This window comes from Corapipo altera, unplaced genomic scaffold (genome assembly GCF_003945725.1).
Source record: "Corapipo altera isolate COAL_440 unplaced genomic scaffold, ASM394572v1 78, whole genome shotgun sequence".
Lineage (NCBI taxonomy): Eukaryota > Metazoa > Chordata > Aves > Passeriformes > Pipridae > Corapipo > Corapipo altera.
This window is the reverse complement of record NW_020884904.1, coordinates 4,224,513-4,240,598: the sequence shown is the minus strand read 5'-3', so window position 1 is coordinate 4,240,598 and position 16,086 is coordinate 4,224,513. Positions and strand designations below refer to the sequence as shown.

The window sequence follows — 16,086 nt, the reverse complement described above, 5'->3', positions numbered from 1 at the left end:
TTACCAGAGAAAGTTAGAAGCTGACACAGGCTGAAATTTGCCTTTTGTTTTTCAGCTTCCTTGACTGGGAGTAATACACAGATGTGGAGAAAATCATTTAATGTAACAAAAAGAAAGAAAAGCTGATATGCCTTATAATAATGCATACTTTTCTCCTCCACTCTTAGAGAACAGAGACAATTTTACCAACGGTGTGCTAGAGCCATTGCACTTTGCTTGACAGTAGTCTGACTTCTGCTGCCTCCCTTCCAATGCTACCTTCTTCCAACACAGCACCTGGACTTAATAGCATCTTTGGCAAGGAGTTACTTGCCAGAGAGAAACAAATGGTATATCATAGAATGGTTTGTGTTGGAAGGGACTTTCAAAGGAACAAATAGAAAACAGGCTAGAAAATAGGTTTTCACTGTAACAAAGAAGGTGTTGCATGAATCTTGCTTTGGTATGATTTTGGGCACTTCTGTGCAGAGGACAGTGCCACTAAATGAATCCTGAGCAGTTCAAGGATGCTAACATTTTTTACACAAAGATAAAGAAACTAACTCCCCCTAAAAGTTTATTATAGCCTAATGAAGCAGGGTCAGCTAAACCTTTCAAGCAGCATTTAAGGGTTCTTTGGAGGCAGACTCAACTACATTGCTCTTCCCTTTTTCAATGAATACAAAGCTTTTCTGTCTTTCTTTGGGTGACGTATATATCAGTTTGTAAATTCCCCTTAAAACAGCAAGGTCTGGTCCCCTGGGCTTCTCTAAATTGGTTTGGTTTTTTGCAACCTGAAGCAACTGAAGTGGCCACCATCTCTGCCTTTGCTGTAAACTCCCCAAAGAAGGACTGCCTTAGGTAGAGGGACCAGCTTTATATAACAATCCTTAATACTTGTTATGAGTAAAGCTTCCATGTTGGTTTTCTGCCATTGCTTCTCAGTAGCTGTTTGCTTCACAGCTGCAGAAAACTCTCTGACCATCTTGTAAAGGTCTCCTGCTGCTTCCTGGGTCTTGAGAGTGGATTTCATTTACCCACATTTGGTTGCACACAGAAGCAAAGGAAAAAGATTAGCTTAGTTTTGAAATGGACAATGCTCTTCAGGTTGTTTACTCACAAGATCATATTTTCAGAACAAACTGATAAATTAAAAAAGATTAAATATGTAAGTTGTTTTGAAATTATCTTTAAATACTGTAGACATCATTCTACCAGACAACAGTCTACCAGGATTGAAAACTTCTCATTAAAAAAAAAAGGGGGGGGGAGGAAAGTGAACATCCCAACCTTACTATTACTATGGTTTTCTAAGATTGTGTTAATACCTGGAGGACTGAGTCTGAAAAGGAGTCTGTTTTTGTGCAGGCACAATGTATGCACATTGTGAAAACAACTCTGTCTTCAGGAGTTTATAATTAAAAATCCCAACCTGGAGGGATTTATACATATGCATCATTTTGTGCAGTGTGAAATTAGTGGGAGCATTTTCCTGAGGTTGAATTCGTGGGTTTGGGGATTCAGGGCCCAGGTATGAAGATCAGAGTGTATGGAATACCTCATCTGCATAGAGTGCTTTTAGAAGTAATGACTGAATTTTCATTACTGAGTACAAAATCTAGGCCAAATGGTGTTTGTTACTCTGGCCAGCCATCAACATCTTTCCAATCTCGAAATCCGTATCATGCTGTTAGACACCAGGGTCTGACAAACTCATTTTCCACTGAAAATGCTGTCCAGGATTGTCAGAATTTGCTACTTGTATGGAAGGTAGTACAGAGAACGATCTCAAACCAAAATGAAACATCTGCTTTTCTCAGTTCCAGCAAAAGAGTACTAGGTTGGATTATAAAGATAGTATGTGTGGGGGGGAAAAGTGACAAAATATTTTGGTTCATGGTTAGTATTTATCATGAAATGACGTGTCTTCCCATAGAAACTGTATTCCATAGAAACTGTAAAACCACCTGTAAAAAGGAAAAGGGAACTCGACTGTTTCAATTCACTAACACCTCCTATCAGTTACAATTCTTACTGTATTTTTTCTTCAGTTTTGATTTTTAAAGCAGTTAAGGGAAACTAGATACTCTTTTGCCTTCACATTCTGAATAAATTGATAGCTTAATTTCACTATTCCTTTAAAAGTCCAGTAAATACAACTTTTTTTCCTGTCCTGTCCTAAACACATAGGTAGGCAGTGGGATCTGTTAATTCTTTGCTGCATCACTGAATTACCTCAAATACAACCCAATTCAGCAGCAGCATGTTTGATCTACGTATTTGTGTCTGTGTTTGCTTGCCTACTGCAGGGAGAAGCCTCACTGAACACCTGCAGCATTGACCCTATCGTTGGGATCAGTGGTTTTTTTGTTAAACACTTTGCAATTATACTATTATTTTAAAGGCCAGCATTGTTTCTAGGTTAATTACTGTACCTGCAAGGCTTCATTCTTGCTTCACAAAGGTGTTTCCAAGAGGAGTTAAAACTTGTTTGTTAATCTCATTTTACAGGTGTCTTGAAAGGTTGCACTGTTTGATGTGAAATAGGTCCAGTGTGCTGCCAGCTGGACAAAACCATGTTTCATAGGGCAGGTATAGGAGAGGGAGGGCAAGGAGCCAGAAGTCATCTTATGCAGGTTTTCTCTTCATTGCAATGGCTCAGAATGTATCAGAAATGCAGAAGTCTGTTCTAGGTGACAACTTTTACCAGTGCAGCAGTGGAATTGGGAGAATCCTTGTGGTCCAGGTGGAGAACTCCTGTTCTGCAGTGTATGTATGTGTAAATGCAGTCTCCTTATCCAGACAGTACTTTTCCCTAGTTTCTGCTCATTTAATTTATTGTTTGTTGTGGTTGGATGCTTTGTACATTAATGGGTTGGGTTTGTTTGTGCATGTATTTTACTGTTTTAATGACTGAGATTGGCTGGATTTTGGTACTGAGAGATAAATCTGGCTGCTAGGGCTGGATCTTTCCTGTGGCTGGCAGGGATGTGTTTTCGATAAAGGCACTTCCTGAAAGTCATGTCATTTGTCATCTGGATCCATCTGCATTGCAGGTAGTGTATCTCGAGGTCACAGTGGTTTTTTTCCTTCCCAATTTGCTCCTATCCAGGCGCTTCTCATCAAACTACTTTAAAGACAATTTTAGCATATATCACCCACAGGCTATTGTGTGTTTCTGCTCCATCATTTATATTTATTGAATTCACCTCTCTCTTTTGGGACATAGATTCTTTTTCTGACATTGTATTCAGAATTTGTGTGTGTTGAGGGAGGGCAAGAAATATCTCAGCCTTCCACTCTTCCTTTAGGTGTTATTTTCATTACCTGCAATTTACTGCCATATTCAGTTCTAGGTAATTGCAGAGAATGAATCTGTACAAATATTAGTTCACCTGATCTTTCCAGGGCAATAGTGGCAGCCCTGTAGTTCAGTTGTTTAAAACATGCAATGTGCTTTAGGGAAGAGTTTTGCTTTTCATCTCAGTAGATCTTTTCCCGGCTTCTTACCATTCTCACTGAAAGCTGTCAGCCTAGACATTTCAGATGCTAAACTGTAGTTTCTTTTTCACAATGACTACAGTTTTGTTTTAATTTAACTCAAAGCTGTATCTCATTACTGCAGAGCATATCTGAAGTGTCTGCAGAGCTCCTGTTGTTCCCTTCAGCACTGAGAGTTTCCTGGGCTATTTGCTCTTGCTCAGTGTCTGGTTGTATATATCCTGTAATAGACCTATCTTACAATATATTTTTACCTGACTGTGATATTATTTTTAAAACTTGGTCTAGGTGAAACATTTAGAAGACTTGATTTCTACAGTTTCTATTGGTTTCATATACCTAAAGTCGTAAAAATTGGAGATCTAGTTTGATGTACTCTTTTAATTAAAATAGAGCAAAAATGCTGTTATAGAGTCATAGAATGGTTTGGATTGGAAGGGATCTTAAAGAGTTCTAGCTCCCCTGCCTTGGGCATGGATATCTTCCACTAGACCAGGTTGCTCAAAGTCCCATCCAGCCTGTTCTTGAACGCATCCAGGGGTGGGGCATCCACAACTTCTCTGGGCAACCTGTTCCAGTGCCTCACTACCTTCCCAAGGAAGAATTTCTTCGTAATATCTAATTTAAACCAGCCCTCTTTCAGTTTGAAGCCATTCCCCATTGTCCTGCCCATGTAAAAAGTCCCACTCTAGCTTTCCTGTAGGCCCCCTCTAGGTACTGAAAGATGCTATAAGGTCTCCCCCGAGCCTTCTCTTCAGGCTGAACAACTCCAACTCTCTCAGCCTTTCCTTACAGGAGACGTGCTTCAGCCCTCTGATCATCTTCTTGGCCTTCATCTGGACTTGCTTCAACAGGTCCACATCCTTCTTATGCTGGAGACATGTTCTTATGTCCCAGACCTGGACACAGTACTCCAGGTGGAGTCTCAGGAGTGATGAGTAGAGTGGGAGAATCACTCCCTTGACCTCCTGTCCACACTTCTTTTGTTGCAGCCCAGGACATGTTTGGCTTTCTGGACTGAGGTCACATTGCCAGATCATGCTGTGCTTCTTGTCAGCTGTCACCCCCAAGTTCTTCTCAGCGTTGCTCTCAATCCGTTCTCCACCCAGCCTGTTATTTGTGCTTGGGATTGCCCCAACTCAGGTGCAGTACCTTGCACTTGACCTTGTTGAATTTCGTGAGGTTTGCGCAGGCCCACCTCTCCACTCTGTCAGGGGTCCCTCTGGATGTCATCCCTTCCCTCCAGTGTGTCAACTGCTCCCCACAACTTCATGTTATCTGCAAACCTACTGAGGGTGCTCTCAATCCCACTGCCCATGTTGCCAACAAAGAAGTTAAACAGCGCTAGTGCCAATATTGATCCCTGGGGAACACCACTCCTCACTGGTCTCCACTTGGACATTGAACAGCTGACCACAACTCTGTGAGTGTGATCATCCAGCCAATTCCTTATCCACCAAGTGCTCCCTCTGTCAAATCCGTGCCTCTCCAGTTTGGAGACAAGGACATTGTGCAGGACTGTGTCAAATGCTTTGCAAAACTTCAGGGAGATGATGTCTGTTTCTCTTCCCTCATCTACCAGTGCTGTAGCCCTGTCGTAGCAGACCACCAGATTTGCCAGGCATGATTTGCCCTTACTGAAGCCATGTTGGCTGTCACCAGTCATCTGCTTATTTTCCACACGCCTTTGCACAGTTTCCAGGAGGATCTACTCCATGACTTTGCCAGGTGGAGAGAGATGAGACTGACTGGATTGTAGTTCCCCGAGTCTTCCTTATTTCCTGTTTAAAAATGGGGATAATGTTTCCCCTTTTCCAGTCAGTGGGAACTTCACTGGTCTGCCATGACTTCTCAAATAGCATGGATAATGACTTAGCCACTCCCTCTGCCAGTTCCCTCAGGGCCCACAGATGCATCTCATCAGGTCCCATGGACTTCAGGTTTCTTAGATGATCTTGAACCTGATCTTCTCCTACAGCGTAATGTTTCATTTTTCCAGTCCCTGCCTTTGCATTCCACAACCCAGGTGGTGTGGTTGGAGCATTTGCTGGTGAAGACTGAGTCAAAAAAGTCATTAAGTACCTCAGACTTCTTCATGTCCCTGGTAAGCAGGTCTTCCATTTCCTTCTGGAGAGGGCCCTCATTTTATCTAGTCTTCGTTTTATCACTGATGGAAACTTGTGTTGTTGCCCTTGACATCTCTGGCCAGATTTAATTCTATCAGGGCTTTAGCTTTCCTAACCTGATCCCTGACAATTTTGTGACCATGCTGAGGATTTGGCTGGAGTTAATCTTAACAATTATCTACATGGAATTAAGAAAAAAAAATTATGCATGTGTTCCTGTTGTTACATTTGCTCTCAGTTAATCTGCAGAACTGTTGCCAGGCATAATGAGTGTCATAGATCTTAATGTACAAAGGACGTTTAGATAAACCTTACTGAAGCAAATAGGACCAAAAACCTTTCAGGAAGTTCTCATTAATTTGCTGATTTTTAAGCTAGTTTGCCATCCAGAATTTGAAAAGAAAATAGAGCATTTGGTTCTGTAATTATTTGTGCAACTGCAAATGCAGTCTGTGCTATCAGCCATCTGCCCTGCAGGCATTACTTTTAGTGCCATTTGGATCATCGTCACAGTGTGTGATCCTCTGCATCTTCTGTTTTGTGGCTGACTTGGTGCTGATAATTCTCATACAAATATCTGCATTCACATTCCTGCCTTTTCCCCCCCTATTCATTTGCTTTATCCTTTTTAGTCTTTTTAAGGGTCTTCGGAACAGCTGCACAGGCAGAGGAGGCGATGCTGTGTTCCCGGACAGGCGTGCTTTCATTTATCATGTGAGATTCACAGCGAAACACTTTATTCCTCTGAAGCTTCCCATAAAAAAAATGCAGTCTCTGTTTCTGCAGCAGTTCCTGGTGTCTGTACTTCCCTGGTCAGTTCAGTGGTGACTGGTAGGCGACCAGTAAGGGCAGGCTGTTTCCCTCTCTGCCCTGTGAATATGACATGGGAGAAATCCAAGAGCTGCTGTTGCTGCTGTTGGCAGTAGAAGGGCAAACTAAGATTGAATGTCCTTGGGCTGCTCCTCAATGACCAGACTTTTCCTCGCTTAGATGGCCCAGGAAAGCAGTTACTCATTTTACCATAAAGATAGTGCTGCAGGTTTTACTCTGAATTGGATGGCTGAGGAACTGCTTTGGAGTTAGAAAGCCTTGATGATTCCTAGCATGAGGGGAGCCCTTGCAGTCTTCCAGAGTGATTTTTTTCATTTTTAAGTCTTTGATTAGGCTGTGTGTCTGATATAATGTTTCTCCCAAGTGGTGTCTGGTGAGCTCAGCTTATGGTGTGCATGGGGGAGCAGATCTTATTTTATGCATTTTAACCGACTTCACTGGTGAGGAATTCATTGAATTTCACTTGTTTGAAGAACCTAACTGTGTGCCATTCCCTCTGGAGCATGACTCCAGCCTGCAGGTCCCTGACCCTTTAATGGGCTTTTACAGTAGCGTTTCATCAGTGCTGTGGGAAAGCTCGTTCCTAAGGACTTAAGAGTAACATTATCCAGAGCAGTTGGGTTTTATGGAACTACAGAGACTTTATAGAGATTACAGAGAAGTGTAATTGGGTGAATATGACAGATGGTATCCAGTAAGCCAAGTGCTATCTCTTTACAGGAATTTTATTTCATGTGTTTTTGGAGACTGTAATGTTCAAATGGCACATTACACCCATTCTTGTGCTTTTGAGTCAGTCATGCTCTAAAAGATCCCAGAACCTGTTTCTCTTGACACAGCAACATACCAGCTTTCTTCACAACAGGAGTGCATCAGAAAGATCTGAGTGATCTTGAAGATTGATCTGGTGTATTTTTCTTTCTGTCTGGTTTGATCATCCTTTGGTTTTGAATGGCAATTGACAATATGGCAGAAGAAACTCAAGATGAAAATATCTCCTTTAATTTTCCATTGCTTCTGGTTCAGTGTTTTAAATGGGAGGAACATTTTCTTATCCAATTCCTCATCTTTTCATAATGGAACTGTTTGTCTAAGGAATTTTCCTTAACTGTGTGCATTCACTTTGCTTGTGCAAAGGTCCCTGATTTTACATAGAGCTTTTGGGTTCTGCCATTAGTCATGTATGGTCATGAAGTAGCAAAAAGAGAAAATGTGACACTTCTTAAACAGTGTATGAAAGTAGTGGTAGGATATGTCTGCTTGTGTGACCAGTTATGCTTCTTTGTTTAATTAGTGCTGGGCTGCAGAGATGTGCTAGGTAAGATTTTGGACCTTTGTCCTGGTAAAAATGTTATTATCATGGAAAATGTTCCTTTATGAAGCAGTGTCAGGAAGGAACAAAAGCATTGCCTTCTTTGTCAGGCAGAAACAATAGAGCTACTTTACTGTGTCAGACTTTTTCTTTAAAAAAACCAAAATAAAATCAAATCAGGGACTACATGCATCTTGGACATTCTAATTAAAAAATTTCTTCTTAATTCTTTTTTCTTGCAAAGGCTTACTGAAATGAAAGCATTTGCATGTTCAAAGAGTGAAGGCAAAGTACTTGCTGTGAAATGTGTTATTTGAATTAAGGCTTTTCAGATTTTACTTAAATTGAAATCAGTCCATGTGGAATTACAGTAAAATATAGCAAGATGTTGACTTGCAGAATCTTCTGCCTTCATCTCAGCAGTAAATTGTGGAGCTTCATGTAATCATGAAGTTTCATCCTTAAAACCTGATAGGTCTTGGGTTTCTCTCTAAATGATTTCTAAGGAATAGAGATTATGAAAAGCTGAGAATACTAAAATTTTTATGTATATTTTTATCTTCGTTATGACATGCAGCAGTATAATAGGCCGGGCTATTTTTGTGTAGATTGAATTTAATGTTGAAACTGTTTCAGTAAAATAGATTTTGTATCTTAAAAAGGTGGTATGAAAAGTAATACTTTGACACAAAGGTGAATGTTCATTTAATGTATTTCCTTTTAGAAAACAGGAGGTGGGGATATTTGAATGAGGTGCTGTATTTAAAATTTGAAAATAATAGTATCTAAATATAATACTTAAGTCTCTGTGTGCCTTGGTCCAGGCTGCTAATTTGAATCTTTACCATACAAAGCTGTAGGCTTGCGTTCTTAAGCCCAACATCCAGTAAACTCTAATGGATGGATTGTTCAAGTTTGGTATAGATGGGTGGATGGATTTTCCCTGAATAATGGTCTGCGAGGAAATATATACAAGCTCTGATTTGTCAGCAGGATTTGGACTAGACTATTACTGCAGAGCTGAAGTGCTGTTTACAATATTATATGTAGTGTCAAATGACTTTCTGTTTTAAATGGGTCAAAGCCGTAGCCAAGGTGCCAGGCACGGTACTTGATCAAATAGGAGTAAAAATGAACCTTACTGGATCTTCAGGATACTTCAGCGTGCTGTGCAGATTGCTAATATGTATGCATGCTCTTCAATAATTCAATTTTCATGAATTATAAAGTTATATTTCTCTATTAAGACTGACAGAGTTTCATGCTGCTCCTGGGATTTTCTAGCATCCCATCAAACATGTAGGCAGAGTTGTTCTAACAGCCTCTCTATGAGATTATTTCCTGCCGTCTTTCCTGCCATTTCTAGTCAGTTTTTCCTCTGTACTGGGCCTTTACTCTCTGACCATCCCAGTTATTTGGACCTCAGAGCAGCAAAACTATGGCCACTTCCAAAACTGGGCAGGACAGGCTGGATTCTCACCAGAAGTGCACAGCTCTTCCATGGGGATGAGCAGTTGAATTCTGCTTTTTTGAAAGACCAGGAAGGGCAAAAGCTGTGCATCTGCTCCTACACTTTGATGTTTTCCAATGAAAGAAAAGGGTAGGTTTTTTGGATTTCAGTTCTTAGGCCCTGGAGCATCTGACAGAATGTATGGACTGCCAGATGCTGTGGCAAGATGATCTGCTAAATCTTTCTGCAAGGATTCACTGAAGTGTGAGAAAAAGGGTCAGTGGTGCTTGCACACTTCCATCTCAGATTCTTCTGCAGATGTTTTTCAAGGCAGCAAGAGTGAGAACCTGATGGAATTGCTACAGAAACAGAGCTTATATTATTTATTTACTCATTTATTTATGCATGTATTTAAGCCCTGATGTCCCTTAGTGGCATATATTGGACGTCACCCAGTCTTAGGAGAGCTTTTCTATTGAAAATCAGGGAAAGTGAAATGTTGGCTGCTAATCAGCAACTCCAAGGTCCACTACTTCTGCAGAAAATATTGACAAATTACACAGTCTCAAACTGGAGTGCCGTGTTATTATAGCAGAAGAATATAGACTAAATTGAATCCTCTTTGTATTTGGAGTTGCATAAGCATTATTTAGGCATCAGAAAAGGACAGAATTACAGCTTTTCAGTGATACTGGCACTGAGTAACTACTAAAAGAGACAGAGTTGGTGGTAATGAGGCCTTTTTAAAATTACACTGTGAAGGATTTGGAAGAGTGGTGTGGCTGGCTGGGGGGAGCAAGGCATGCTCATACAAGTCCAGTAACCTGGAGGGGGAGAGGATTGTTGAAGTAGCTATTCTGTTGAACCTCAGTGTCATTGAAGGAAGCTGGAGTTCCATTTTAGTTGTTGGATGTTAAGCTTAAATAATGCAAGGCTTGTCATTAATGCATATTTCACAACAGGATTGTGAAAACTACCCAGGGCTTTATAAAATATGAAGTGGGAGAATGAAGGACCTGGAAGTTCCAGACGAGCTTGTCATCTGGTTTTCAAAGCACGCTGTTCTTAGTCTCAGCTTTGATTGCACATATTCAGAGGCTTGAAAAGCAGTGTCTTGCAGTAGAAGGGCAGGTGGAGAGGTGTTATAGCATCACGGCATCCATAGTGTTTGGATGGAGTTTTATTTTTTTTGGCAGTCCTCTGTTGTATCTGATAGTTGCTTTGCATTCGTGGAATGCTGAATCAGTGCAAATCACACCATTCCCCTGATTGGGGTTTGCTGTTGTGTTATTTAAACTGCCATGTTTACCATGCCAAGTTTGGGCATAAAGAGAATTGAAGGAGCTGTGCTTGTTTACCTGAACCTGAATTTGCCTTGTTGTGGCTTCCCAGGGAGTCACAGGTAAGGTTTAGAACCACACAAAGAACATTTCCCTGCTCCCTTATTCCGTGTGTTATGCCAGGATGGTATATGCATTGCTGCCTCTGCAGTTCTTCTGTTCTTTATTAGCATCATTACATGGTTTTGGCTTTTTATCAAGCATTGTCTGAAACGAGAAGGATTTGTTCAGGCCATTAAGCCTGAAACTTTATACTTGGGCATCTTTTACGCAGTTGTTTGGCCAAAGATATCCATTAGGGTAGTTTTGTTTTCTAGCAGGGCAGCTAATAAGTATTGCAGTTGTAGTGAAGCACTCTTGTGAAAACCTGATACTGTATACTATGGAAGAATGTATGTCTTCTTTTCATAACTTGTTTCTGTAATTTATCAAATTAAGAATGCTTGACGTAAATCAGAACATGTTTGTGGGTGGGAAGGGGTTTTTCTTTAATTTTTTTTTTTTTTGTGGACTGTGGGTAATGCATTACCTCTGCAAGAGACTGTGTAATTTCATACCTGAGGTACTTGAACAGCATAGTTTCATTCTGTGGAACATCAGCCTTTTGTAACAAATAACCCAAGTATAAGTTGCAAAAGGCTGATGCTACCAGGAATGCCCAATTACATGTCTCTGATAATGCTGGTGTTGGAAAGGTGGCATTCTGCATGCCTTTATTAACTGTCCTATCCGACCCTACTGTGATGTTACTGGCTCCTAAAGAGTGTATGTTAATATATGGGATTTACATTTTTAATGAAATTTTCATTGCAATACAGTTGGGTTGCATGTAGGTCAGAATCCAGGTTTGTTTGTCCTGGATTTTAATTTTCTTTTTGATTGTTAAGAGTGATTATAAGAGAAGGGACTAACCTTTTGTAAAAATGTATTGTAAGAGAAAATGAACTCTACTTGTAAGAGGCTATTGTTTTTGTTCTATAGCGCTGTTTTCCTTGTAGATGACATATTACTGTTTAAAAGATTTAATTATCTATGTTCAATGTTTAACCGTAGTGTTCTTACAATAGAGACCTTTGTTCTCCTGAAAAATAAAGCGTAGTCGGTAGTTTGATAAAATACTTCACAAAAATAGCTTTCTGATTTCAATGCCAGTCTTTAACATCTAATTAATGAAAATGATTGAATGCACAGGAGCTAATCTCCCAACTAGCAACAATTAGCAGAAAGAAATACGGCAGTGAGCAATGCTGTTTATCTTACCAGCCTGTAAATGTTGAAGTGTGTGGCAGTAAGTGTGACTTTTCGTATATTCAGGAATAAATTATAGTTTTCAGTGTGCAAAAGATTAGACAGTTAATTTTCCTAATGTAATTTTAAATATTGCTGAGTTGCTAAGCAGCTCTCTTATGCTTCTCACTTTTTCTATGCTTTATATGCAAATTTTCAATCAAACCCCTTTGCTGTATACATTGGTGTTTTACATTAGAAGACAGTGGAGAAGAATCCAAGCTGTAGACCATGGATTTTTTTATTTCTTTTTGAACTTCCTGAATATACAGTTTTGTTGAAGTTTGTGTGAGTCAGAGTTTTTCAGTTTTTCATGGGCTGCATTTAGATCCTCTGGAGCCAACTTTTGCAGGTTAGGGCAGGCAAACTTCCATGGAACATAGTGGGAGCTCTCTATGGATAACTCCTGGAAGGGTTTGCTCCAGTGACTGCTGCTAAGTGTTGTTTTGAGTGATAAATTTGTTCCAATTACGTGCCCTTTGTCTTTGCAGTGTTCTGGAAGATGAGGGGAGCAGCCTGCGTCAGCAGAAGCTTGACAGGCAGGTAAGATTTTGGAGGAGGACCTTCTTGCTCTCTGAAGTATAGATCTTGGAGTAATGAAGTTACTGACACATGTATCTGGTCACTGATAGGAAGTTGCATCCTCTGAGTGGGGAAATGCAACAGAGAGATCTGTGGAAGTTACAGTTTATTTAGAAGTCTAATTGCCATTAAAACTTGACTTATGACTGTGGTTTGAGTGACTCTCATTTCCACTGCCTTGGACTCATTTTAAGCTGACTTACCATGTATTTGTTACCCAACTGATGGACCAGAAAGGACAGAAGGTTCTGGCAGCCTTGCCAGCCAACAGAGGTTAACCACAAAGTTTTTACATACTTGGCTTGTCATTCCGTGAGTCTAGCCCTTGTGGCTGTAACCTAGTGGCACTATGCGCTATGTTGCCTATTTTGCTACTGTATTACTACATGACTTTTACAAGAAAGAGAGTCAGAACCTCTTCCATGAAATCTGAGGGAATTCTGCCGTCAAGTTCTAATGGGAGTTGAGGTTTCTGCTTTTACTTTGATTTTCTTGTGGTCCCCTTCTCAAAAAACTTTGTCATATTTATAGTTAAATCGTGTGCATTTAATTTTATCCTTTTCTATACATTTCTTTTCCCATTGTTTTATCAGCTTGCATGTCTACCAGCATCTCATTTTCAAATTCAAATACCTTCTATTTATACCATAATCCTGTACTTGATTCTAATTACTTTGGAGTCATGTTGAGTTGTTCAACATAACTTACGGAGCTGAAAGAGTCCACTCTCCATTCTTATTCTTCAGTTTTAGTGGATCTCCTTTCTACAAGCTAAACTATCACTGTACAGAAGCAAGCAAATGGTAAGGTAATGGATGAGTAAAATTAACAGTTCAGTTATCTAAGATTATGGAAGAGGGCTCAAAGAGAGCTACCGACGATGCCACTGAATGCTGAAGGTTTTGTTTTTCAGCAGGTCCAGCTGAGAAATTTAAGTTTTTAATTAAAGTTCATCTTTTATAGCTATTAAATTAGGCTCATGTCCAGTATTATCACTTGATTCTAGTTTGCAGTCACCTGCTTTTAATTTACAGAAACTGAAATTGGCATCTCTGCCTTATGCCCTTGCTTACCCTCCCGTTGCTTCACAGCCAGTATTCTCACACTGTTGTTTTCCCAAGGGTTACTTCCAAGCAAGCTCTAACAGCTGCTGGACTGCTCAGAAAGATCTATTCTAATTATTTGCTGTTTTCAGCAGAAGGTGTTTTAGCAGTGGGTTAGTCGTGGTTTTTTGGAAAGATTTCCTGTTACCCAGTATCTCAATACCCCACTCGCCAACTGCTGCCACTGTAAAACCGGAGAAGGTGTAAAGATATCCACTGTTTTTCATTGTAGGTTGCTACCGTTTGGAGTCCAGTAACAGGTGCTTTTCTTTGTATTTTCTCCAGCGGGCACTGCTAGAGCAGAAGCAGAAAAAAAAGCGCCAGGAGCCACTAATGGTCCAGTCCAATGTGGACAGTCGGACGAGGACGCGCAGGACGAAGCATTCGGAGGAACAGGCGCCGTTGGTTGAGTCGTATCTTAACAGCAACAGCAGCACAATATATCAGGGTATAAGAATGTCATCTGTAGCATGTGTGTTTACTGCGAGTCATAGCATAATGCTCTCCCTGTTAACTTTATGCTACTGAGAAGAAAACTTCTTGTTTTGCATGTTTTAGTAAATAATTGATATCCTTCACTTCTGTTTGGGGATAAAAACATCAGAACTTGCATTTCTAGCCTAACAGGAAGGAACAAGGTAACTAGCTGCCCTTTCGGTGCTGTGGGGAAGGAAGAGTGGGTTGTCCCTTCTGCCGTGACTCTTTTAAGTGTTTTCAGCCTTGGTGCCTGCTGAAGTAAAACTAATGGGTTCCACTCTGTGTATTCCTCTGTACATAACTTTGCTTAAGCCTGACAGTGTTAATGATAAATTTGAAGCCTGTCAACTAATTTCAGCTAAGACTGAATATAATAATTTCAAAGATGCCGTATTTCTGCAAGGTTCATTAAAATAGGCAAGTAGGTGCAGAAGAACATTTCAAGCTTGAGCAATGTATCCATTTTCTTATTAAAGATTACAGAATCCAGTAGGGACAGAGAAACTTCAAGTATCACACCTATAGGGAAAAAATTTTAAAACCATTTTTGTATTGTTAGACTTCAAAGACTGTAATAATCAGAAATAAATCCTTAGGAAACCAGGCATTATTTAGTTCTGTGCTTATATGGCCCATGCTTTTTGGCCCCCTGAAGAGGTTATGTGCATACTTTTCCTCAGGATCTCTGTCAATATACTGCCTTTGCTGTACTTTTTGTCTGCCCTGTTGTTTCATGTTCAGTTGGTGGTCGTATCTTTCAGCAAGGAGAAGGTTGGTATTTAGTGGACTAACTAACTAATCATGCTCTGAGAAGTTCAGGTTTCAGATTCTTTCCCCCTGGTTAGCAATTGATGGAAATTTTTGGTTGGTTGCAGCTACAGAATTTGTTGTTAGAACCTGGAAGTTGCACTGTTTAAATGTTAAGGTTTTGGTAATAATGGGCCTTTTTTATCTTGTTTCTGCAAGTAGATAGGATACCATAAGTGATTTCAGAAGGAGAATTATTTTTTCCTAAAAGTATTATTTTAATTATGTTTTTCTAATAAATATTAAAATCATTAGTAATATTGCCTTCTCTTTACTGTTTCTCAGGGTCTGGAATGTAATTTTGAAAGATTAAATGAAATTTCTTTCCAGTCCAACCTAAGAATTTAATTTAGCACAAAATTCTAGTTTGTTTATTTTTTAATCAGACAAATCAGAAATTTTTCTTCTTTCCTCTTTCACTCAATAGTTTATCAAAGGTACAGAGCTGCTCTAAGAAGTAGTATCTTGTGGTACAGAGGTGCTGTGATTTACTAAACCTCCTGTATTGTCAGTTGATCAAGGTTTTAATTTTCAGAAATCAGAGAAAGAGACATTATCATCCCCTAAATGGTAGCAAATTTCAAAACTGCGCTAACTGAGCTAAATTTTGCACCAATTTGCACCAGAGTGGACTTCCTGACTGTGAGATTTACTGTGCTCTTGAGGTAAAAGTGACCCTTCCTGTAATATTATACCACACCATTTACTGGAATATTTAGGAACTTATTCTTCTTAAATCAGCTTGTTCTAAATTTATCTCTTAAACCTTTGCAATATTTTACAAGGTTTCAGAAGACCAGAAAAGTATAGTAAAGTTTGTCATATTCAACACAAAGTTTGTTAATCCCTTGGGATAGCTGTCCTTGTAATAAAGAGTGCAGCTAGCAAAAGCTGGCTTAGGAGAATTTAATTACCTAGTGGAGTGTTTTATTGCCTTGTAAAATCCTTTGTTAGTCATGTTGCTTTTGAAAATATTATAAGAACTCCAGAAGTGTCTTTTTTCGGCGTGGTCTTCTCTGGGAATGTGCTTAGTGTCTCAAGTTACCCCGTTTGTGTGGTACGTAGTTAGGTTTTGGTGACCATTTCTAACAGTGGTGTTCAGCTTCAGGGCTGGCATTTTCTTCCCCTTCAATGACAACATTTGTATGTGGCAGTGTCGGATGCATGAGGCAGCTGGGCTGTTTCTAAAGAACTATTCTGCTCTTTTCCGTTCATTTGTTGCTGTTATGGGCATGCTGATTTTGAGTTAAGAATGACTCTTTGATGGGAGTTGATGGTCTGCTGAATGAAC

General features: G+C 39.8%; 1 protein-coding gene across 8 annotated transcripts in view; it reads left to right on the top strand.

The window, feature by feature from the left end:
- The window catches only part of TUB (tubby bipartite transcription factor), a 175,789-nt gene that overhangs the window by 95,336 nt on the left and 64,367 nt on the right, over positions 1-16,086 (top strand). For all 8 annotated transcript variants that reach the window (XM_027651326.1, XM_027651329.1, XM_027651327.1 and 5 more), the window contains exons 2-3: positions 12,318-12,369; positions 13,797-13,959. In XM_027651326.1, coding sequence (XP_027507127.1) covers positions 12,318-12,369; positions 13,797-13,959 — 215 coding nt within the window. The remainder of the gene's footprint in view (positions 1-12,317; positions 12,370-13,796; positions 13,960-16,086) is intronic.